The sequence below is a fragment of the Eretmochelys imbricata genome, chromosome 4 (genome assembly GCF_965152235.1).
Source record: "Eretmochelys imbricata isolate rEreImb1 chromosome 4, rEreImb1.hap1, whole genome shotgun sequence".
Classification (NCBI taxonomy): domain Eukaryota; kingdom Metazoa; phylum Chordata; order Testudines; family Cheloniidae; genus Eretmochelys; species Eretmochelys imbricata.
Window position 1 is genome coordinate 83,500,017 of NC_135575.1, and position 24,585 is coordinate 83,524,601.

Genomic DNA, 24,585 nt, shown 5'->3' on the forward strand with positions numbered 1-24,585 from the left:
ATTAAAAGTTCTAGATCTGAACACAGTTGTGATTTTATTATTAACAACGACATGTTATCAAATGTTTTACTGTACATTATACTGAGGGACAAGAATAACCTAAAAATAACGACTATTCATGCCAGCCAATCTAATTCTTCAAACAGCTGATGTAGAAGAAATCAATGACTAGCAGTTTCTATCATTAGTTTTTCCATCAAAATATGTACCACATTTGAGATGTCACAAAAGAATAGAAACAGGGAAGTAAAACTTTGAAAAATGTATGAAAAAAACCTGAAGATGTGGAACAAACGACTGTGATGCCACAGTCCTCAAATGCTGCACATAGGATTCAGGAGACATTATTCACAACACAACAGTATTCCTAATAGGATGGCAAAGAAGCAGCAGCGGTTCACTAGTGCTTTTTTCAGGTCAATTCTCTTCAGGTTCTCAGATCATGCTCCTTACTCTTTCCTTGCTCTCTCCTCCCCTGTCTCATATAGCTCGGCCACAAATGAAATGACTGAAGTACTGAAAAAAACCAGAAACCCATTGTATTAGCCTAGATTCAGTTGCTTTGGTGAGGGTAATCCTTAAAACACAACAGGACTTGTTCGGTCAAGCCATTTGTTTATATTACTGGTTCAGCCAAAAGGGAATGTCAAAAGAATAATGTGTATAACCAACAACAAAAAGACACAAATGTACGTAACTGTATAAGACAATACTAAGATGTTTGGAAACGGGCCTTTCCCATGCTTTTAGATTCTTACTTTATGCTAAACCTGTCAAGAATATGGTCACTTTGGGGATCATACTTGACACAAGGCATCGGTCAATGTGCTGCATTTAGAACATTGAAATGTCAAAGGCACAATTTGCACATGTATTCTCTGATTTGCATGCATTCAGAGTATGACTTCACTTATGTGCTACTACAGGCTGATTGAACCAAATTTTACCTTTCCCTGCAGCCTATGCCACCCACTGAAGTCAATGGGAGGCCAGAATTTGGACTGTAGAGTTTAGAAAAGCCCAACACATATTTATTATGTCATCTTTTGGCTTTCTCTTGCCTTTGCAAGATTGTGTTTAGGGTGTGTGTTATGTGTATTCTCATGTGTTTTTCAGTAAAACTGTAAATTAGTCAAAAAGGGAGGTATGTAGATACAGTAAGAAATCTGAAAAATCTTCAGATATAAACTTTAAATATTTCTAAGTCAATATCTTATTTGGGGTTCAAATTCAAGAACAAACAGACATATCCCCTGTTCTGTGCTGTGAAAGGCCACACTGGCATTTCTATGGCCATCTGAAGTCATCTTCCCCCCCTCTCCAATCAAACTGAAATCAATCACAAATTATTATCGATATTTTAAGGTATACACCTGCACATTTTTAAGGCACCAGATGGGACCATATACAGCCACAGACAATTGGCAAGATTTTTCAAATGGGTGCCTAAAGTTGGACTGCTACAAAAACAGCACTTTTAAGTCAGGCCACTTTTCAGATACCTAAATATGGATTTGGGCATCTAACTTTTTCAAAAACAAGTGCCTAATCTTGACTAATATGATTAGAAAGAAAAAAGCAATACATGTTCCACATTTTAAATCTCTAGTATAGTAATAACCAATGTAATGTTTTCTAAACAGTGCATTATGTTGGACCATTTGGGCATGATTTCTGCATTCACCATACAAGAACTTGCATAGTATTTACAAAAAGAAAAGGAGTACTTGTGGCACCTTAGAGACTAACCAATTGATTTGAGCATGAGCTTTCATGAGCTATAGCTCACTTCATCGGATGCATACCGTGGAAACTGCAGAAGACATTATATACACATTCAGGGTGAGAAAACCTGGATTTGTGCTGGAAATGGCCCAACTTGATCACTTTAGATAAGCTATTACCAGCAGGACAGTGGGGCGGGAGGAGGTATTGTTTCATGGTCTCTGTGTGTATATAATGTCTTCTGCAGTTTCCACGGTATGCATCCGATGAATTGAGCTGTAGCTCACAAAAGCTCATGCTCAAATAAATTGGTTAGTCTCTAAGGTGCCACAAGTACCCCTTTTCTTTTTGCGAATACAGACTAACACGGCTGTTACTCTGAAACTTGCATAGTATTTGGTCACTTTAGTTTTGCAACCAATTTTAGACAACTGTAATATTTACCCCTAATGTAACAACCTCTAATAACCAATGTACAGCAAAATCCTCTTTCCCTTACTCACACAGTGTCCAACTGTGCCACCCTTATGGTGAATAGAACCTTACTACATGAGTAGTCCCACTGAAATCAATGGGACCGTGTATGTAGTAAGGTATCATTCAGTGTGAGTAAGCATTTTACAACTGGGCCAACAATCATTACTGTACATATATCTTACTGACTTCAAATGAGACTCCTTGTGAAGTAAGGTACTTCTCAGTGTGTGAGTAAGAACAGCAGAATCTAACCCCCGTTAGTAATGTGAACATTACTTACAAAATATGGACCAAATAAAGGCAACATGAATTACATGTATTTTCCAGAAACAATTACTATTTGTGTATATAAGTTTGTCAGGTTCCTTGTTTCATTCATATACTGCACTTATACATAGTTCATGGAGCCAGTATTCTATGAACTCTATTTTAAAACATTCTAAATTTAGGATACTCTAGTCTGCATTTGGGCACTGAAATTAACACTTAAATATCTGGCTACCTAGGGTACACTTGTATGCCAGGGATCTGAAATTAATCACTCCATTTTGAACAGACAAGTTTAAAAACTGGGTCATGATAGTCAATGAATGACACAATAAGTAAATGTCATTATATATCATGACTGTACCAATTTAAGTGTCTGCTGAATACCTAAGTATTAAATACAGTCTATTTGGAGACATAATTTAAAGTATTACTTTTTATTGTCTCATAATTGCAAAGTAGAATTCTTACTTGGCTTAGTAATTGGCAGGAGCTCAGCAAACATTACTGTGAGAAAATGGTCTTACAATTTCATTTGTTAATAATGTTTTCTAAAGTAAAAACTAATGCATATAATAAAACGAAACAGTAATGTTTTATTATATGCATTTATGATGTCTATCGAAGGAGTTTTAAATTCAGGTTTCAAAAGAGACATTTCTAATACGCTATAATTTTCTACTATGATTGTAATAGTATAATATTCTTGGCCACCATCACTTTTTTATTTAAATAAGATGAAGTGGGAGTGTTATGGTTTGCCCGTTTAGGAACAAATGTTACAAGGGTCTCTGTAATGTGCACATACAAACATTTATATATGCAAATTAATTGTGTGACTATCTGATTTATGCACACAACTGCACTTTTGCACTTGCACGTAAATACGTACAAGCAGAGTTCGCAGGCAGAGTTAAAAGCCCATTTGAAAATGTGGCCCTCATTTACCGTTTGGAACATGGTTGACATTCAATGATTCTTAGGATTGACATCACCACCAGATCCTTGGGACAGAACTTCAGTCTTATTTTGTACAGTTAAAGTGTACATCACTGTACTATATAAAGGTACAATTCAAGTGTGGAAAGAGGTCACTATGGCAGGTTCTTGCACCACTTCATAGAATCACAGAATATCAGGGTTGAAAGGGACCTCAGGAGGCCATCTAGTCCAACCCCTTGCTCAAAGCAGGATCTAATCCCCAACTAAATCATCCCAGCCAGGGCTTTGTCAAGACGGGCCTTAAAAACCTCTAAGGAAGGAGATTCCACCACCTCCCTAGGTAACCCATTCCAGTGCTTCACCACCCTCCTAGTGAAAAAGTTTTTCCTAATATCCAACCTAAACATCCCCCACTGCAACTTGAGACCATTACTCCTTGTTCTGTCATCTGCCACCACTGAGAACAGCCTAGATCAGGGATAGGCAACCTGTGGTACTGTCGAGGTTCCTCCCCCACTCTGAACTCTAGGGTACAGATGTGGGGACCTGCATGAAAAACCTCCTAAGCTTATCTTTACCAGCTTAGGTCAAAACTTCCCCAAGGTACAAAATATTCCACCCATTGTCCTTGAATTGGCCGCTACCACCACCAAACTAATACTGGTTACTGGGGAAGAGCTGTTTGGACGCGTCTTTCCCCCCAAAATACTTCCCAAAACCTTGCACCCCACTTCCTGGACAAGGTTTGGTAAAAAGCCTCACCAATTTGCCTAGGTGACTACAGACCCAGACCCTTGGATCTTAAGAACAATGAACAATCCTCCCAACACTTGCACCCCCCCTTTCCTGGGAAATGTTGGATAAAAAGCCTCACCAATTTGCATAGGTGACCACAGACCCAAACCCTTGGATCTGAGAACAATGAAAAAAGCATTCAGTTTTCTTACAAGAAGACTTTTAATAAAAATAGAAGTAAATAGAAATAAAGAAATCCCCCCTGTAAAATCAGGATGGTAGATATCTTACAGGGTAATTAGATTCAAAAACATAGAGAACCCCTCTAGGCAAAACCTTAAGTTACAAAAAAGATACACAGACAGAAATAGTTATTCTATTCAGCACAGTTCTTTTCTCAGCCATTTAAAGAAATCATAATCTAACACATACCTAGCTAGATTACTTATTAAAAGTTCTAAGACTCCATTCCTGGTCTATCCCCGGCAGAAACCAGCATATCGACAGACACACAGACCCTTTGTTTCTCTCCCTCCTCCCAGCTTTTGAAAGTATCTTGTCTCCTCATTGGTCATTTTGGTCAGGTGCCAGCGAGGTTACCTTTAGCTTCTTAACCCTTTACAGGTGAGAGGAGCTTTCCCCTGGCCAGGAGGGATTTCAAAGGGGTTTACCCTTCCCTTTATATTTATGACAGGTACGCATGCCAAAGGCGGCACGCGAGCTGATTTTCAGTGGCACTCACACTGCCCGGGTCCTGGCCACCAGTCTGGGGGCTCTGCATTTTAATTTAATTTTAAATGAAGCTTCTTAAAAACCTTATTTACTTTACATACAACAACAGTTTAGTTATATATTATAGACTTATAGAAAGAGACCTTCTAAAAACGTGAAAATGTATTACTGGCAAGCCGAACCTTAAATTAGACTGAATAAATGAAGACTCGGCCCACCACTTCTGAAAGGTTGCCGACCCCTGGTCTAGATCCATCCTCTTTGGAACCCCCCTTCAGGTAGTTGAAAGCAGCTATCAAATTCCCCCTCATTCTTCTCTTCTGCAGACTAAATAGTTCTGTCAGCCTCTCCTTATAAGTCATGTGCTCCAGCCCCCTAATCATTTTTGTTGCCCTCCACTGGACTCTTTCCAATTTTTCCACATCCTTCTTGTAGTGTCGGGCCCAAAACTGGACACAGTACTCCAGATGAGGCCTCACCAATGCAGACTAGAGGGGAATGATCACGTCCCTCAATCTGCTGGCAATACTCCTACTTATACAGCCCAAAATGCCATTAATCTTCTTGGCAACAAGGGCATACTATTGACTCATATCCAGCTTCTCGTCCCCTGCAACTCCTAGGTCCTTTTCCTGAAGAACTGCTGCCTAGCCACTCGGTCCCTAATCTGTAGCAGTGCATAGGATTCTTCCGTCCAGAGTGCAGGACTCTGCACTTCTCCTTTTTGAACCTCCTCAGATTTCTTTTGGCCCAATCCTCTAATTTGTCTAGGTCCCTCTGTATCCTATCCCTACCTTCCAGCGTATCTACCGCTCCTCCCAGCTTAGTGTCATCTGCAAACTTGCTGAGGGTGCAATCCACGCCGTCCTCCAGATCATTCATAAAGATATTGAACAAAACCGGCCCCAGGACTGACCCTTGGTGCACTCCGCTTGATACCGGCTGCCAACTAGACATGGAGCCATTGATCACCACCTGTTGAGCCCGACAATCTAGCCAGCTTTCTATCCACCTTATAGTCCATTCATCCAGCCCATACTTCTTTAACTTGCTGGCAAGAATACCGTGGGAGACCGTATCAAAAGCTTTGCTAAAGTCAAGGAATAACATGTCCATTGCTTTCCCCTCATCCACAGAGCCAGTTATCTCATTGTAGAAGGCAATTAGGTTAGTCAGGCATGACTTACTCTTGGTGAATCCATGCTGACTGTTCCTGATCACTTTCCTCTCCTCTAAGTGCTTCAGAATTGATTCCTTGAGGACCTGCTCCATGATTTTTCCAGGGACTGAGGTGAAGCTGACTGGCCTGTAGTTCCCCGGATCCTCCGTCTTCCCTTTCTTAAAGATGGGCACTACATTAGCCTTTTTCCAGTCCTCCGGGACCTCGCCTGATCACCATGAGTTTTCAAAGATAATGGCCAATGGCTCTGCAATCACATCCGCCAACTCCTTTAGTACCCTCAGATGCAGTGCATCCGGCCCCATGGACTTGTGCTTGTCCACCTTTTCTAAATAGTCCTGAACCACTTCTTTCTCCACAGAGGGCTGGTCACCTCGTCCCCATTCTGTGCTGCCCAGTGCAGTAGGCTGGGATCTGACCTTGTTTGTGAAGACAGAGGCGAAAAAAGCATTGAGTACATTAGCTTTTTCCACATCCTCTGTCACTAGGTTGCCTCTCCCATTCACTAAGGGCCCACATTTTCCCTGACCTTCTTCTTGTTGCTAACATACCTGTAGAAATCCTTCTTGTTACTCTTAACATCCACTCCATGGTGAGGCTGCAAAGGAAGTTTTAGGCACACTGGTCATACAAGGAAGCCTCTGCAACCCCTCTCTACTACAAGAGAATCCCACTTGTCTAGCATGTGGAAGCACTTTAAGGGTAGGCCTAAGGAAAAATCATGGAGCAGGTCCTCAATTCTGAAGCACTTGGAGAGGAAAGCGATCAGGATCCATGACTATGTAGAGGCCGGGCTTACAGACAGACAGCTACTGCTACACTACCTTAGGAGTTGGAGTAATGGTCTTGAAGGAGCAGCAGTTTGCCTACAGGTTAGGAGGAGCAATCTCCGACTCCTATTTCCTCCACCCGATCTTCAGACTGTGACCCAACAAAGCCCATTCACTTGGGTTGGGGATAGGACGGGTACGTTGCACCGAACACCGGTAACACCTTTCTTTTTCTAAAGCCAAGTGTTCATCACTTACAAAACACCGCTTCCCTCCCTATCAGCTTTTCCTCGAGTCCCATCCCCCAGGCATGTGGCATCCCCTCCCTGACAGCAGATACCGGTTACCTGTGCTCTCCTCGCGCGGCAGCTCTGCCCGCCCCGGGGGCTCCCTCCAGCTCCCACGGGACGAGGGCAGACTGGCCCCTTGCGGGCCCCTCCCCACGCTCCGCCGGCACGTACCGAACAGCGGGAGCTTGGGCTTGCCCGGGGCCGCGCGGGCGGAGACCTCCTGCGGCTGCGGGGGGGCCGGGAGGGAGCGGGCACCGCGGGAGGCGGGCGCCAGCAGCTCCGGCTCGGGGGGCTGCGGCGGCGGGGCCCGGGCGCCGCCGCTGCCCCCTGCAGGCCGCTGTCCGCGAGGCGCGAACCCGCGCAGAGCCAGGCGCTCCGGGTCGCCGAGCCGGGAGAGCGGGTGCTGGATCACAGGCGGCAGCCGGGGCGAAGCGATGCTGGGAGCCTGCGGGCGGCCGGAGGGCACCTCGCCGCGGGCAGCCATCCTGGCCGAAAGGAGACAAGACCAGGCCGATCGGTGTCGGGCGGCTCCCCCGCCTCCTCCCCCGCGCCAGGCGTAAAAGCCCCAACACAAACCGCCTGGGGGCTGCACCTGGCTGGGTGCGGAGCCGGAGCGCCCTCCCCTGCCCCTCTTTTAAAAGGCTGCGTAGGGACCGTTTCCAGCCCCCCGTGCCGAGGCTAGTACGTTCCGGGGCCCTGTGCTGCGAGCCCGAGCGGCTGCTGAGCCAATGAAGCCCTGGCAGTGCCCTGTGCTCGATTCCCCCAGCCGCCCCGGACGCTTTGGAGCGGATGGTGTTTCTCTTCTGGAGCAAGGGGGGGTTGCTACAGGCAACAGAAAACGCCTGAGTCCCTTTCCAACAACATTTCTGCCAGAGTGCGAGCCAGACGCACCGCAGGGAGGTCCGGCTGCATTCCCCAGCCCAGTGACAGAAGCCGTGGGAGGAAGGGAACCCCCCGCCTCAACCACTGGACTCTCCTCCCTACACAGCTACCGGGGGAGCGTTACCACCAAGAAACGGAGTCTTGCATACTGCACGGAGCATTTACTTGTGAGCATATGTGGGGCTCCCCTTTGTAACATGCAGCCAGTCCCTTGGCACATGTACGGAAATTAAAATAAAATATAGACTTGAGCCACAGATATCAAACTGACCCCCATCCCCAGGATGCAGCTGTCTACAAATCCAGGACTAAAGCCTGAGTAAACAGATCTACCTTACACTGTATCCTGAAGGTCAATAAACTTGGACTCTGTCCCACCAAAACGGAGACAAAGTTGAGGCGCTTCAGCTGAGAGTCTCCAGCTCCCAGACCTTCAACCTCAGGGACTGGAAGAATGCCCTAGCTATTAGAGGAAAAGGGACTGTCTTTTAGATGGACAGGACAAACCATGGGGCTTTACAGAGATGAGTATCAGGTCAACATCTTTAAATGCCTCTAGAAGTGAACAGAAAGTCAATTTTCAGAGTAGCAGCCATGTTAGTCTGTATTGACAAAAAGAAAAGGAGTACTTGTGGCACCTTAGAGACTAAGCAATTTATTTGAGCATAAGCTTTCGTGAGCTACAGCTCACTTCATCGGATGCGTCCAATGAAGTGAGCTGTAGCTCACGAAAGCTTATGCTCAAATAAATTGCTTAGTCTCTAAAGTGCCACAAGTACTCCTTTTCTTTTTTCAGAAAGTCAATGCAGATCTTATAGCCCTGGTATAATCTGTTCCACAGCCAACACCATCAAGTAAATAAGCAGCCATCTGCATTTTGCATCAGCTGCAGCTTCTAAGTGATCTACAAGGATAACCCTATGTAAAGCATGTTACAGTAATCCTGTCCTGAGGTGACAAAGGCACGGATAACTGTTATGAGGTGGACATCAGAACACCAGGGTCATAGTCATCTTGATAGATGCCTGGGGAAAGGCCCTCTGGTCATATTACCTGGGGATTCAGAATCAAAATTAATGATGTACACTAAGGGAATATGAGTTTAAAGACTATGCCTAGATCCACAGTGGGATTTAGACTGCACACTTCATTTTTAGATACTTTGAAAGTCACTAGAATCCAAAACCCCTGAATTAAGCACTTAATCTCCCCATACAATGCATGGGGAGAGATAGGTGCCTGAGAATGGGATCCATAAAAAACAGCATGCTAGTGGGTAGCCAACTAAATTAGCCAATGGGAGATGCCAACTAGATGAGTGTATCCTAAACCCACCCCTCATACAGAGTTACGCACCCACGTCTGGGTTGCAGGGAGGTGCTGGCCTATCTCCACGAGCTCTCCACACCTCGGAACCTCTCTCCTGGACCCAGGTGGCTTAGGTGCCTAAGCTGTTTTTGCAAGAAAGAGCAGAGAAGGTGGTATCTCCGTTATGACTTTTAGCCCAGTGGTTAGCTCATTCACCCAGGATGTGGGAGACCCAGGTTCAATTCCCTGTCTAAATGGAGGAAATTTTAAGAGCAATCTCCCACTCTCAGGAGCATGTGTGAACCACTGGGCTATCGGATATTCTGGTATGAGTATCTTTCAGTCTCTCTAGCTGAAGCTGTTCCATTGTACATAAATACTTAAAAAGTCACTGAGCCAGAGAGAGAGTGTGGACATGATTCCACACTGGTGATTAGTCCCTCTATTTAATTTATTTAATCCAAAGTGGAACAGTTTCAACAGGAGAGATCGAGAGAGACCCACATTGGAATATCTCATAAACCTGAGCATAGGGAGATCCCTTTTCAACTCCTTTCTATCTGGTAGAGAGGGGACTTGGACTCAGATTTCCTGCATAGTGGGGAGTGCTCTAACCATGGGGCTACAAGTTATAGGAGAGGCAATGTCTCCTGCTGCTGGATTTTGAATGGGCCTAAATCTGGTAACTGTGCTCTGAGGACCGTACCAGATATGTGTCCCCCTGCCTATTGTCCCCAATCTGCATCTGGTTTGAGCATACCACTGGGATTAGGTATGAGACAGGCATCTGGACGCCTACGGCAAGACATAAATTTAGACCACTAAGGGACATTTGCAGTGACAATTTAGGCACTAGGTGAGTTTAGTTGAGTACAGAGGTAGGCAGTAGCTTCACACCAGTTTTGTGGATCGCAGTAGCAATTACTCAATTAAGTTCCTTTGTGGCTCTGGGCTTCTGGCCCCAGTCCTGCACTGAGAATTGCATATGGGTCTCTGTGCCTGAAAATGTCAGTTGATAATCTCCGACTGTCTGAAGGATTCAAGGACATCCAAAACATTTGGATAATCAGAGTTTCAGATTAAACAAAATGTGACTAATTGGAGTATGAGGAGGGTTGATCTGTATGTGGTAATTTGTTTTTACTCTGGTTGTTATGACTGTATGAACTGTGGGGCTTATTTAACTTTTCGTGCTCATACAAGGTACTGGATTGACAACACTGAATGATTATTTGTTACTTCTCTTAAAACAAACTCAATAGTTTTCCAAAGATTTCCTAAGATGAAATGTAAAGATCAAACCATATATATATGTGCCAGTTTGGAGGTTTAAAAGTGTACCAGGGCACATCTCTTTTTCATAATACAACAACAAAAGGAGTATGTCTTGTCTTTTAGATTGTAAACTTTGGGGACATGGACTGTCGTTTAGTATGTGTTTGTATAGTACTTAGCACCCTGGGATCCAACCCAGTTGTGGCCTTAGGGCTATCACAGTATAAATGTTAAATAAGCCATAATAATTAACAATTGATTCAATGAAAGTGAAAGGGAGCAAATTTAGAATTGATAAAAAGAAATACATAATGCACAATTAGCCTGTGGATCTAATTGCCACAAAATATTCAGACAAACCAAAAAAATCACACCACATCAGCTGATTATCTGAATTGTTGAGACTGTGTGATCAACCCTCTGCTCAGACAGAAGCAGAGTGCTGGGACCATGCCCCAAACTGAAGAGAGAACAGGGGAGGCTGGTCTATTGTATCAGCTAAAAGGGGTCTGAGATTCTCCTCACCTCTTTCCCCGCTGTGCTGGGGGGACCCCCCACCCTAGACTTTCCTCCTCCTCTGGCCATCTGAAAGAATGGGGGAAATCATGGACTGTAACTTGGCCACCAGGCCTTCACGGTGTTCAGCAAGTCCATCCCAAGACTTTGGGAGGCTGTTGAGGTTTGGCCTCCCCACTAGGCCTGCTGGGCCCCAAATGAAGCCTGTTACAACTTATGTGCATAAAGTTACACACATGTGTAAGTGTTGGCAAGACCAGGGTCTCTGTTGAGAAAAAAAAAATCCAGAGTTACAATAAAGATTTTTTTAAAGATGTTGGAAGAGATATAAACTCTAGGCTAAAGCTTTCCCTGTAGGCAGATTATTCCATAATTACCGTCTTCAGGGTTTCTGTTGGTTTTACACCTTCTTCCAAAGCATGTGGTGGTGATAGGACACTGAAATAAATGAACCAATGGCCTGATCCATTATGCTAGTCCCTAGGTTCCCATGTTGAGGAAACTGCAGTAAAATTTTGAAAGTGGAAATTAACAGCTATATAAAAATACTGTTGCCATGCTGTCTAGAGTGGTTCACAACTGAGTGCCAATCTCATGTCAGACTCTCAGAAAACAGGCAGACACCCCAAAGGTGTGATATATTCTATAATTAGATTTCACCAAGCCAGTAACAACTGTATACTCCTGGATCACTATACCAGTCTTACCATGGAGTCACAAACAGTCCCCTTAGGTACTCCAGCCTATTCTGCCACCCAGACAAACTGGACTTAGCAATAATAGTCAAATAAACCAAAAATCACACCAAGCAGGTTACTCCCAATCCCAAAGGACAAGTCACTTTCCACAGATCAGCTGGTACTTTGGATCTCACACCAAAGTCAATGCTGACAGCCAATTCTATAGTAAATTAACCATAGGTTTATTAGCTAAGAGAAAGGAATGAGAGTTATTGAGAGGTTAAAGCAGGTAAAGTATAATAATAGGTGAGTCAAAGTTTGTAAGTCCAAAATAATAGCAGTTGATGTAATACACTGGTAGTTTCCCAAAAGTCTTTTCAGGGAACCCAGAAGTTTCTAGGGATCTCCACTTTGCATTTGGTATTTTCTCTGTAAGAATCTAAAGAGTCAGAGATAAGGATTATTCCTTGGAATCAGTATTTATAGTTTCTGCTCACAGAAGGCAATCTGAACCATGTTTTCATACACATGGGCAGTGAATTTCCATTGTCGAACACAATGGCCCTTACTTTTAAGTTAGCACTCTTAAGCAGTAAAAATCATGGAAGATGGGTGAGATTCCAGAGGACTGGAAAAGGACAAATATCATGCCAATCTATAAAAAGTGAAATAAAACAACCCAAGAAATTACAGACCAGTCATCTTAACTTCAGTACCCATAAAAATAATGGAGCAAATAAGCAATAAATTGTTCCCAATCAAGCTGGAAGGGAATATCAAGTGGGGTCCCACAGGGATTAGTTTTGGGTCTGATTCTGTTCAATACCTTCATCAACGATTTAGATAATGGCATAGAGAGTACACTTATACAGTTTGCAGACGATATCAAGCTGGGAGGGGTTGCAAGTGCTTTGGAGGGTAGAATTAAAATTCAAAGTGATCTGGACAAACTGGAGAAATGGTCTGAAGTAAATAGGATGAAATTCAATAAGGACAAATGCAAAGTACTCCACTTAGGAAGGAACAATCAGTTGCATACATGGAAAATGGGAAATGACTGCCCAGGAGGAGTACAGTGGAAAGGGATCTGAAGCTAAATATGAGTCAACAGTGTAACACCGTTGCAAAAAAAAGCCAAACATCATCCTGGGGTGCATTAGCAGGAGTGTTGTAAGCAAGACACAAGAAGTAATTCTTCTGCTCTACTCTCTGCTGATTAGGCTTTAACTGGAGTATTGTGTCCAATTCTGAGTGCTACATTTCAGAAAAGATGTGGACAAACTGGAGAAAGTCCAGAGGAGAGCAACAAAAATGATGAAGGGTCTAGAAAACATGACCTATGAGGGAAGATTGAACCTATGAGGGTTTGTTTAGTCTGGAGAAGAGAAGATGAGGGGGGACATGATAACAGTTTTCAACTACATAAATAGTTGTTACAAGCAGGAGGGAGAAAAATTGTTCTCTTTAACATCTGAGGATAGGACAAGAAGCAATGGGCTTAAGTTGCAGCAAGGGCGGTTTAGGTTGGACATTAGGAAAAGCCTCCTAACTGTTAGGATGGTTAAGCCCTGGAATAAATTTCCTAGGGAGGTTGTGGAATCTCCATCACTGGAGATTTTTAAGAGCAGGTTAGACAAGCACCTGTCAGGGATGGTCTAGATAATACTTTCCTCTGCACTCATGGCAGGACTCTAGCCTAGGTGACCTCTTGAGGTCCCTTCCCGTTCTACAATTCCATGAGTCTTCATTTACATTTTCAAGGCTCCAGTCATGCTTGATGCGTAATTTAATTACAGGGATATATGCAATGCAAAAGGTAATGTAATAGCAAACAACAATGCTTCATTAGTTTTCATGAAGTTTAAACATCAAGCATATTCTCATATTAACACTCACACACACTTTTGATCTAGGGCCATGGCTCTCAACTTTTCCAGATTAGTGTACCCCTTTTTCAGGAGTCTGATTTGTCTTATGTATCCCCCAAGTTTCACCTCACTTAAAAACTACTTGCTTACAAAGTCAGACATAAAAATACAAAAGTAACACAGTATGCTATTACTGAAAATTGCTTACATTCTTGTTTTTACTATATAATTACAAAATAAATCATTTGGAATATAAATATTGTAGTTACATTTCACTGTAAAGTATATAAAGCAGTATAAACAAGTCATCTGTATGAAATTTTAGTTTGTTCTGACTTCGCTAGTGCTTTTTAGGTAGCCTGTTGTAAAACTAGGCAAATATCTAAATGAGTTATGCACCCCTGAAAAACCTCTGGGTACCTCCAGAAGTACATGTATCCCTGGTTAAGAACCACTAATCTAGGGTTAAAGAGTTACAGGGATATACATAATGTAATGTGATAGCAATCTACGAATTATAGATAAGTGAAGACAATACCATTAACATTTTCTTTGAACTAAACTAACACACAAGCGAATTGGCCTGATTATACTACAACACCTTTAGACACTCCTTTGATTTCTATTAGCATATGAGGGAATTAGCCTGCAGTCCTGTCCTGAGTGGGCACCAGGGTATACAGCATCACACATGCACCCTAGAGTCATTAAATTATCTTAATAAATGCTCCTACTAACATACAGCACATGGAAACATTTTCAAACTAAACGCTTACTCAGTTCACAGATAGAGGAAAGTGGGGGTTAACATTAAGTTTATGATAGAACTCTTAATGCTACCTTCACGAAGTAGTCATTGCATCTGTAGTCAATGATGTTACTAATCGGTGGCTATTCCCTGAGAAGTGACAGTAAAAAAATATATCATGGGAATCCATGTTTATTCTCTGTTAATATCTTTCATATTGAATTTGCTCTGGTTAGAAGTCAAAAGAGAATTTTTCTGTCCATGAACAAGGTCATTCTCTAATGTAACTGAATTTGCATACAGTATATCCAAGACCATTCATCTTCAGTTTTTACTGAAAAATTCTCAAGTTTCCAAAATCTATTATGCTGTTTTTACCAATTTTCAGCCGAATTTTGGAGGAAGTGTAGGAGGCAAGGGCACCATCTCCTCACACTGCCTCCTCTACTCTTCAACTTCCAAGCCCACTGAGACAGGAGAGATGGTGGCTCAGAAACCAAGATAGCCTAGGTTACCAACCTGTCATCTCTCTTTCAAGAGTGGGGAGCAGTGTCAGAAGTACCTGAAGGACTCAAGTGCTAGTTTATGTACTGTTGTCAATCCCACACCCGCCATATATACATTATCAACTCTACAGATAGTGATCAGCATTCAAAGCAAATAAAAGTGAGTGAACTACTTTTCACAGTAAAAAGGTCAAAAATGAAAAACTGTTTTTATGTTTCAGAACCTAAGTGTTTTATTGAAAGTTAAAAAAAACCCAACAGAATAATATTTACTCTATTTACCCAGAAAACTGTAAAGTTAATTTTTTGCAACAATTTGTACCTGTTTTTTAATTTTTATAACAATAATAAATTCCTGAGAAATTTGAAACAAAATAAAAAATGAAAATGTAGGACCTTAGATATATTACATCTACAGCAACCTATCAGTTAGTAGAAAAATTAGATGGTAACTGTGAGCCTCCACTTAGTACCCTAGTCTCACTGGCCTGGGTCCACAAAGCTAGTGAAGAGCTGAATGCCTAATTTCTAGGGCCTAGAAAATCAATGGAATAACTATGAGATCCACAAAGCCTGGATTAAGCACCTAGGTTCCCTATAGAATGAATGAGGAAACATAGGTGCCTAAGAATAAAATCCACAAAAGCCAGTGGGGAGCCACCTAAACTAGCCAATGAGAGATGCCAATCTTATTGGGATGTGTCCTAAGCTCTGCCTGCTCACAAATCAGGCACCCAACTGTGGGCTACAGGGAGGTGTCTATCTCTGTTTGCGATCTGCAGCCAGGAATCCTCTTGTGGAGTCAGGCAGCTTAGGCACCTAAACTATTCTTTGCAAGAAATGCCAGTGGTGGTGCTGCTTCCCCCTTATAACTTTTATCCCAGTGGGTAGAACATTCACCCAGCATGTGGGAGACCCCGGCAGAGGGGGAAATTGAACTTGGGTACCTCACATCCTGGGGGAGTGCGCTAACCACTGGGCTAAAAGTTATAAGGGAGGTGGTATCTCCACCCCCTGGATTTTGACTGGAGCCCAATCTAGTAGGTATGTTCAGAAAAAACTTACAGGCTCATACCTTGCAGGAGGCATAGACATCTCCCACCCACCTCCACCTGGTTTATGGCTTGTGCTGGGCTTAGGTGTGAGACAGACATCTGGTTGCCTAGAGTGAAGCAGCAGTGTGCAAAAAAACCCACAGGCAGAAACATAGGGAGTTTTTACAGTGAAAACTCAAGCAGCGGGTGAGCGTAGGCACCTACAGAGCGCAGTAGCAGCTAAGCGGCGGTTTGTTGATCTGGGGTTTAGGCACCTAGGTATCTTTGTGGATCTGGGCCATTATACTTCCTAGAAAAAGTCAGCAGGACCTCAGCTCTTACTGTTAAATTCCAAAACATTCTTAGTTTAATTCCACAGCTCAGTGAGTTCTTTGGTGTTAAAAGGGGGGTTTAATGATGACTGAGGTACCAGAGAAAGAAAAAATGAAGGTCAAAAGATCAGCAGCATTGAAAAGCAATGGTAGTTGCCTCATGTTTTCCTTCACCAGTTGTGCAAAATCTAATTAACTCCATCAGTGGAGGTATCACTATGCTTTCTAGCCATTCAATTATTATCTGACATAGCACAGCTGTGGGCTTTTGTGCTCAGGTACTCACAGCTGTGGCTCTCTGCTCTGTATCAGGGCTTTTACTTGTGGTGACTGTAGTCTTGGATTGGAGTCTATTCTTCCCATTGTTCAGTAGCTGTGGAAAGAAGATTCAAGTGGGTTCAGTTGGAGGCCCATGCTGGGCAGGACACAAGATACTTTCAAGGAAGTGGTTCTGTTTGGAGTCAAAGGTCTCACAAATATCCTAGAATTTATAATTGTGAGAAGAACCATCTTTACTTTCTGGGTGTATTGCTGTACAATCTCCAGCCCTTGACAGTATTAACACTTCAGGGTTTCAGACAGCCACCTGCCGGGAACAGGAAGGGCTTTCTGCTCCCAAGGTGTTCTGGATTGTTTTCTTTTAATCTCCTTTGTCTGAAGCAGCTGGAGATGGGACATTGGGCAGAGTGGGCCTGGGCTCTGAGCATTCTCTGTCTCAGGTGCTTGGAGTCTAACTGATTGCCATATGTGGAGTCAGAAAGGAGTTTTCCCCCAGGTCAGATTGGCAGGTGACCTTGTGGAGTTTTTCCCCACCTTTCCCTTCAGTGTGTGGGGACAGGTCAATTGCCAGGTATATCTCACTTAATCATTTCCTTGCCACTGCAGGGGCCTTGATGCATCTCTGTTCCTTCTATTCTCCGCCTGTGGCGCATATCAGTGTGGTTTCCTGTGGGCTGTAATACTTCGGTCTAATTCCAGTGCTTGGGTTTAGTATGCTGGCAGGTGGCATGTGATTGCAGGAGGTCAGGCTAGATGAGCTGGTGGTCCCTTCTTACCTTAAACTCTATTACCTTGGCTAGGGAAACATTCTTAAAGTAGCTGGGGCTAGAGGGAGCGGGATCAGCCACAGGGGCTCACGAATCCAGTTTACTGTTTCAGTGAGGAGAGGAATTTGATGTGCATAAAGAGACTATCACTATGTAGGGAAGGTCAGTCTTTTAGCTGCCAAGTTAAGGTGAAATTCAGTTCTACCAATTATTATTATTTGTATTGCACGAGCGTCTGCAAATCCCCACTGAAACTCATGTGCCATTGCACTAGGTACTCTACAAGCCCTGGAGTGCTTATCACAATCTAAAGCCCCCATTCTGAAAACACACCCGCTTAACTTTACAAGCACAAGTAGTCCCATTGATTTGAGTGTGTAAGTCTTTGCCGGATTCGGGTCTAAATAGACAAGTCACATAAGGGATGGGCAAAAGTACTATCCACATTTTATGGATGGAAAAGAGGGGACAGTGAGGCACAGAGAAATTAGTTAAGAATCAGGTACTGAGTGCACAAATTGTTCTGCTGTTTCACATTTGGTTTGAGTCATGCACTTGAATTTCCCAGGACACGTGCTCTCTACAGCCCCCTCACTCCTCCCTTCCATGTAAGTGACCCTACTTAGCCCACTCTGCCAGTTAAGTTCCTGTCTCATGCAGGGTCACCTGTCCTTAAGGGTACAGTGAGGACACTAGCAGGAAAAGTTTTCTCTCCTCTTCAGGAAATCTAGGATCACGGATAATGTGTTAGCATTTGATACAATCTGTCAGACTTTTAGGACTTCAAGTAATGTGTTAAATCTTAAACACTTTTTGTTCTCCACGTAAAAGGCTCTCATGTCTCAGCAAGCCAGTCATGCCTCAGCAGGCCAATGAGGCTCACTATTATATTTATATCAGCTTCTTTACCTCATCTTACAAAATATCCATACAACCCCATTAACCAGGCTATGGGCACACATCAGCGTGCACTGTTGGTGTGCATCACTATGGACTATGATGCATCCGATGAAGCGGGCTGTAGCTCAGGAAAGCTCATGCTCAGATAAATCGGTTAGTCTCTAAGGTGCCACAAGTCCTCCTTTTCTTTTCACTATGTACCATGTCTCTGTAAATTGGATGCACTCTGTCTGTGTGCCTCAACAGAGAGGATAAGAGCCGTTAAAATACATTTGCCGGTTTATGAAGAGCTTTTATCGGACTCCCCAACTGCCCTTGCTCTGCCCGTGGGTTCCCAGCACTGGACGTGAACGCAAATGGTTAACGCTCTCCGAAGTATTTTTGCAGCCTGCCCCAGCCCCGTCCTGCGTCTCCGCCGTGCTATTAATACTGCAGGCACGTGCTCGGGCATAGCGTTCTCCCGCAGGGAGCAGATCACTTTAATTTGCCCTTTAAACGTCCCGAGCGCTGGGCAGCCGCACCGCCCGCCCGGCCCCTGTGGGCCAGCATGGCGGCTGTGCCCCTCTGCCCTCTGATGACTGGGGGGTTCCTGGCCAATGCGTGCGCCCCGCGGGGGACCCTCCTCTTATCGCGAGAAGCGGAGGGGATATAAGCAGGAGAGACGCTTCGCCGTTCGGAGCTGGGTGCGAGGGGCCGGCTGGGGAGGCAGCCGCAGCCAGCTGCTTGCGCGAGGGGGCCCTTTGGGGTTTGTCTGAGCGAGTTCCAACATGACTAACCAAGCCATCAGCTTCCTCAAGGACTTCCTGGCGGGCGGGGTTGCTGCTGCTATTTCTAAGACAGCTGTCGCTCCCATAGAAAGAGTTAAATTGCTGCTGCAGGTAAGGAGGGGAACGATTGCCTTCAAGCCCCGGGCTACGGACTTTGTTTCTCGTTGGCGTGCATGGCTCTCTGGGCGTTAAAAGCCCCCTGTAACGTTACACGCTGCTCGCGACCGTGTGAGTGGAAATCTAGCAGCGGGTTGCCTCTTATCAGTGTCGGCTCGTGATTGTCTGGAGAGCAAATCTAAATGGGGGGCGTGCTGCGGGTCGGGCACTGGGTGGTAATCTGGAAAAAGATGCCGTGTATTTATTTCTGGGCGCTTGCAAGGAGTTTTCCTTTCCTGTGGGGTAGGAGCGTGAAGTTTTGACTTGCAAGCGGTGCAGGAATCTTAGTGTCAGGTGGGCACAAGCTTGAAGTGCCTAAATATGGCAACTGGCTTCGGGAGCTCTGGTTACGCAACAGCAGCACCGCTTCTTTCTCCTGGCTCCGTTTATAGCCGGGATACATGGGGACACTGAGCGCTGGGGGAAACTGGCGTCAAATCGGGCTCAATTTGTGCCAGGGCTTGGAAGTTCATAGCCCCAGCAGCTCTGGGCTTGCCCACTCAGTTATGAAAACTTAAAAAAAAAAAATTGCTTGAGCTCTAGCACCTCTTTAATTACAAATTAAGCGTCAATGGTCATCACTGTTTTCAGGGGCTTGTTGGCCGGACGATAAGACCAGGGACCCAAACATGCTAAGAGTGCACTTACTATCTGACTTGCTAAGTGAAATGGAAATGTGAAACTCTAAAGCAAGGCTCTACACTTGTCTGAGACAAACACACTTCTGTGCAATTGGATAAGCTTTCTGGAAGACGTCTTTCTGTTAAAGTTTCAGGATCCTCCTGCAAATGCCCAGCAGGTGTCTCCTCCTGTAGGCAGTTTCCTTTTGACTTAATAATGCAATGGTCCTAAAGAAACTGGGTTAAGATTGAATAAAACAGGTACAGGCTATTATGTTGAATGGTAAGGTTATGAAAAAAGGCTTCATCTAATCTTCCAGAGTAGATGAAAGATGCATGATAGATCTCATGATGAGAAGCAGGAATTTCTTAAGAACATAAGAAGGGCCATACTGGGTCAGACCAATGGTCCATCTAGTCCAGTATCCTGTCTTCCAACAGTGGCCAATGCCAGATGCCTGAGAGGGAATTAACAGAACAGGGCAATTATTGAGTGATCCAGCCCCTGTTGTCCACTCCCAACTTCTGGCAATCAGAGGCCTAGGGACACCCAGAGCCTGGGGTTATGTCCCTAAACATCTTGGCTAATAGCCATTGATGGACACATCCCCCATGAACTTATCTAGTTCTTTTTTGAACCTAGTTATACTTGTTGGTACAGGAGAGTTGTGAAGGCCAAGAGTTCCACAGGTAGACTGTGTTGTGTGTCGAGTTCTTCCTTAGGTTTTTTAAAACCTGCTGCCTAGTCAATTTATTGGGTGACCCCTGGTACTGGTGATAAGTGAAGGGGTAAAGAACACTTCCTTGTTTGCTTTCTCCACACCATTTGTGACTTTTATAGACCTCTACCATATCCCCCCTTAGTCATCTCTTTGCCAAGCTGAACAGCCCCAGTCTCTTTAATTTCTGGTCATACGGAAGCTGTTCCATACCTCTAATTTTTGTGGCACTTCTCTGTACCTTTTGCAATTCTAATCTCCATCTTTTTTTGAGATGGACCAACCAGAACTGCATGTGGTATTTAAGGTGTTGGTGTACCATGGGTTTATATAGTGGTATTATATTTACTGTCTTATTTTATTCCGTTTCTTCACTTTGACAAATTGGGGTTTGTCTGATACATTGTCCAAAGTAACTGTTGCGATCTCATCTCTGTGCCCTTCTCTCTCTCTCCCCCCTTCTCTCTCAGGTCCAGCATGCCAGCCAACAGATCACAGCTGACAAGCAGTACAAGGGGATCATAGACTGCGTGGTGAGGATACCCAAGGAACAGGGCATCATTTCCTTCTGGAGAGGCAACCTGGCCAATGTCATACGTTACTTCCCCACCCAGGCCCTCAACTTTGCTTTCAAGGACAAGTACAAGCAGATCTTCTTGGGGGGAGTGGACAGGCACAAGCAGTTCTGGCGCTACTTCGCAGGGAACCTGGCCTCCGGAGGTGCTGCAGGAGCCACCTCTCTGTGCTTTGTTTACCCCCTTGATTTTGCCAGGACCAGGCTGGCTGCCGACGTTGGAAAAGGGCTGAGTGAGAGGCAGTTCACAGGGCTGGGCAACTGCATTGCCAAGATCTTCAAATCTGATGGCCTCAGAGGGCTCTACCAAGGATTCAATGTGTCAGTCCAGGGCATCATTATCTACAGAGCAGCCTATTTTGGGGTCTATGACACAGCCAAGGGTAAGTGGAGGAGGAGGGAGCTGTGATTACTGAGAGATAATCCAACCAATATAAGGATGGACTGCTCCAGTGCACCCTACCTTGGGCATTGGCTCTCAGGACTTAGCTAAACTGTAGCTTTGTTTAAATTTTATATAATGGATTATAAATATTACAGCACACTTTTGAAATTCCATCCTGTCTGTTTTGGTTGATTCCCTCACATCAGGCTTTTGTTTTTGCAAACTCAGAGCCTCTTAAAACTGAGTTTGTAATTTCACTCTCATTCCAGCATGGTCATTTTTGTGTGTAGTTTGTTGAATTGGGTTATAAGAAGTCTAAATCCTCATACTACTACTGTAGTGCAGTTCTGCAAGGAAGCTGTTATGGTCAAGGTTAAATGTTCTAAAAGCTAACTCTCTTGACTGACGTTTAAATGGCTGGACTGAATGAAGACTGATGATACTGAGCAAGATATGGCTGAAGGAATTGGCTGTGGGGAAAAGTCCCCTCGACTTACCATTGATCAGGATCTGTGAATGGGTGGGGTCTCTTCCCCACCTCCACCCCCCCAACTGACATTGTTGAATTACTCTTGACAGGTATGATGCCTGATCCCAAGAACGTGCACATCATAGTGAGTTGGATGATTGCCCAGTCAGTCACTGCTGTAGCGGGGCTGGTGTCCTACCCTTTTGACACTGTCCGACGTAGGATGATGATGCAGTCTGGCCGAAAGGGAGGTAAGAACAGGTCTTTGCCTGTAGTGGCCTAGCTGAAGAGATTATCTCCCCAGCAGGACATGGCCAAAATTTAGGGCATTATATATGCTACAGAAAATCTGACCGTTTCTAATAAAATAACATTGGAATAAATTGGTCCTCACTATATCTGATTGGTCTTTCAGATTGTTGTGAAGCACTTTGATAGAGCTGCATTTTTTGTTGTTGTAAATGTATTTGTACTAATTTAAAATGTCCTTGGGAGCACACTTCTAATTGATGGAATTGCCTGTATGATTCAACAGTTTCTGATGTGTACCTTCTTGTCTCCACAGCTGATATTATGTACAAGGGCACAATTGATTGCTGGAAGAAGATAGCTAAAGATGAAGGAGCCAAAGCTTTCTTCAAAGGTGCCTGGTCCAATGTGTTGAGAGGCATGGGTGGTGCTTTTGTATTAGTATTGTATGATGAGATCAAGAAATTTGTCTAAAGTAAATAAAACTCTTCTGTTCAGTTGTGTAATATACTACTTGTGGTTTAATGGACAACAAAATATTTCCTAGGGAAATTGAGATGGCTGTCATGGGGTAAATCCAGTTCAGAGAAGGATGCATAATTGTTTAATGGTTGTCTATTGATTCATAGTTAAATTTTGACTGAAAAGTCCTCATATTTGTATTGGAACCTGTGCAGATATTTAATATATACGCTATCACTAATATACTTATTCCTATGACTAGAGTGCATTTCTTGATGATTTGGTGGCTTACATGCTAGCTATTAAAATAGAGTTCACCTTATTAGATTTAAAAAAAAGTCAAGATCAAGTACTTATTTGTATTAAAGTGAATGTCTCTAGCTACTCAAGCATCAGGGCATTCAAAACACATGGATGAAGAGCATGCCTGTCCTATGAGGCTGGACTTTTTAAAAATCTGATATTAAAGTGAAAAAAGCATGTTTACAGATAGATACTATCTGTAAGCACCAGGAAATATGTTTTCAATCACTGCTATCTCCCTAAATTAGCCCTCCCTTAAAATAGATGAGGTTCTCAATTCTTCCTAATATTCCAACAAATGTTGAAAGACTGAAATACTCTCTTCAAGATTAAGTGCCACATATATCTTTACAAAAAGCAAAATTGTCTGATCAATTATACTTAATGTTCAATTGAACTGAAACTGAAATTAAATCAGTGTTTTAATCATATTCAGTTACTTGTTTTCCTGTTCTGTTTACACTACTGCTTCATTCATGTACTCTGATTGTATTTTAGTACATGAGTACACTTCAGACAGTAATATCCACACCCACTATTAATAATAGTCAATGTAAAAAACCTGTTTTAGTATGAAGCATTGGTATGATTTTAACCCTAAAATACTGTACTAGTAATGCTGTAGTGATGATACTAGAGATAGTGACAATTTAAATAATTTGGTTCCAGTAGTTTATAATTTTCCTGAAAATTTACCCTGAAATGCAATTCTCTCAGGATTATTCCCAACTAATTGTAACCCTTTTGCAGGGAAGGAGAGATGGAAGTGGTGGTGGACAAATCTATCTGGCAGTTTGAGTTAATCTTAGAATTTGTATGTGCTGAATTGAAACTGCAGATATGGTGTATAGATAATGCTCAATGAGAAATAAGCTGTGTTCTGCATTTGAAAGTAAGTGCCTGGGCAAGGACTAATAATTTAAGACTGTGTACATGTGCATATTCTAGTGACCTAAATGCACTGTCTGACAATGGCCATGTAGCAAGATGGGGGTTAGACTTTCAAGACGGGGACTTTTTTTTAATTGCCAAGTGAAACAAAGACTGACATACTTGATTTGTACTTGTCATATCGTAAAATTGGGATGTTAAATACAATGTTCAATACTCCTTTGTCAAATTAAATGCAAAAAAGTCTGCTAGAACTTGCTATGCTGCAAAGCTATATAACATTGATATTTTTGTAGCAATAGAGGTGTGTGTGTGTGTGTGTGAGAATGGATTTGAGGTAGGTATGTTTGGTACAGAGCTAATTAATCTTGGGAAGCTGGGCATTTCCCTCTTAAATGTAAACAGTAAAGTAGGTCTTTCATTGTGTGACCTCGAATAAGTCACCTTACCTGTATGCCTCCATGAACCCTAATGAAAAATGGAAGAAAAGCATCTCAGTCAAAATCACCAACTGCATCTGTACTGAACTGTCCTGTATATTTACTCATCCAAAATTCCTGAACTGTTTGGTTAAGGGTTAATCCTTGACATTTAGTGTTTAAACTTTTGGACATTAGGTGTATTTTATATGACCCATCACCCACAAGTTTTGGTCACACTGAAGGAGTTAGAAATCACTTTAGTCTATAAATAATATACATTCTGTAGAGAGCTAGTGCTATCAGCTATCATGCTCTTGGAACTAATAAACCCAAGGCTTGTTATACTCTTAACTGT

General features: G+C 43.3%; 1 protein-coding gene across 1 annotated transcript; it reads left to right on the forward strand.

Moving 5' to 3' along the window:
* Positions 1-18,980: 18,980 nt before the first annotated feature.
* On the forward strand, positions 18,981-22,626 carry SLC25A4 (solute carrier family 25 member 4). Its single transcript, XM_077814538.1, has 4 exons — positions 18,981-19,091; positions 20,946-21,432; positions 22,014-22,154; positions 22,469-22,626. The coding sequence occupies exons 1-4, from the start codon at positions 18,981-18,983 to the stop codon at positions 22,624-22,626; spliced, it is 897 nt and encodes a 298-aa protein (XP_077670664.1).
* The last annotated feature ends 1,959 nt before the right edge of the window (positions 22,627-24,585 follow it).

Excerpts from the sequence above, each read along its gene's own strand:
- SLC25A4 (XM_077814538.1), top strand. The coding sequence starts at position 18,981 with ATGACTAACCAAGCCATCAGCTTCCTCAAGGACTTCCTGGCGGGCGGG. Across the intron at positions 19,092-20,945 it reads GAGTTAAATTGCTGCTGCAG|GTCCAGCATGCCAGCCAACA; the intron begins GTAAGGAGGGGA and ends CTTCTCTCTCAG. Across the intron at positions 21,433-22,013 it reads GGTCTATGACACAGCCAAGG|GTATGATGCCTGATCCCAAG; the intron begins GTAAGTGGAGGA and ends TACTCTTGACAG.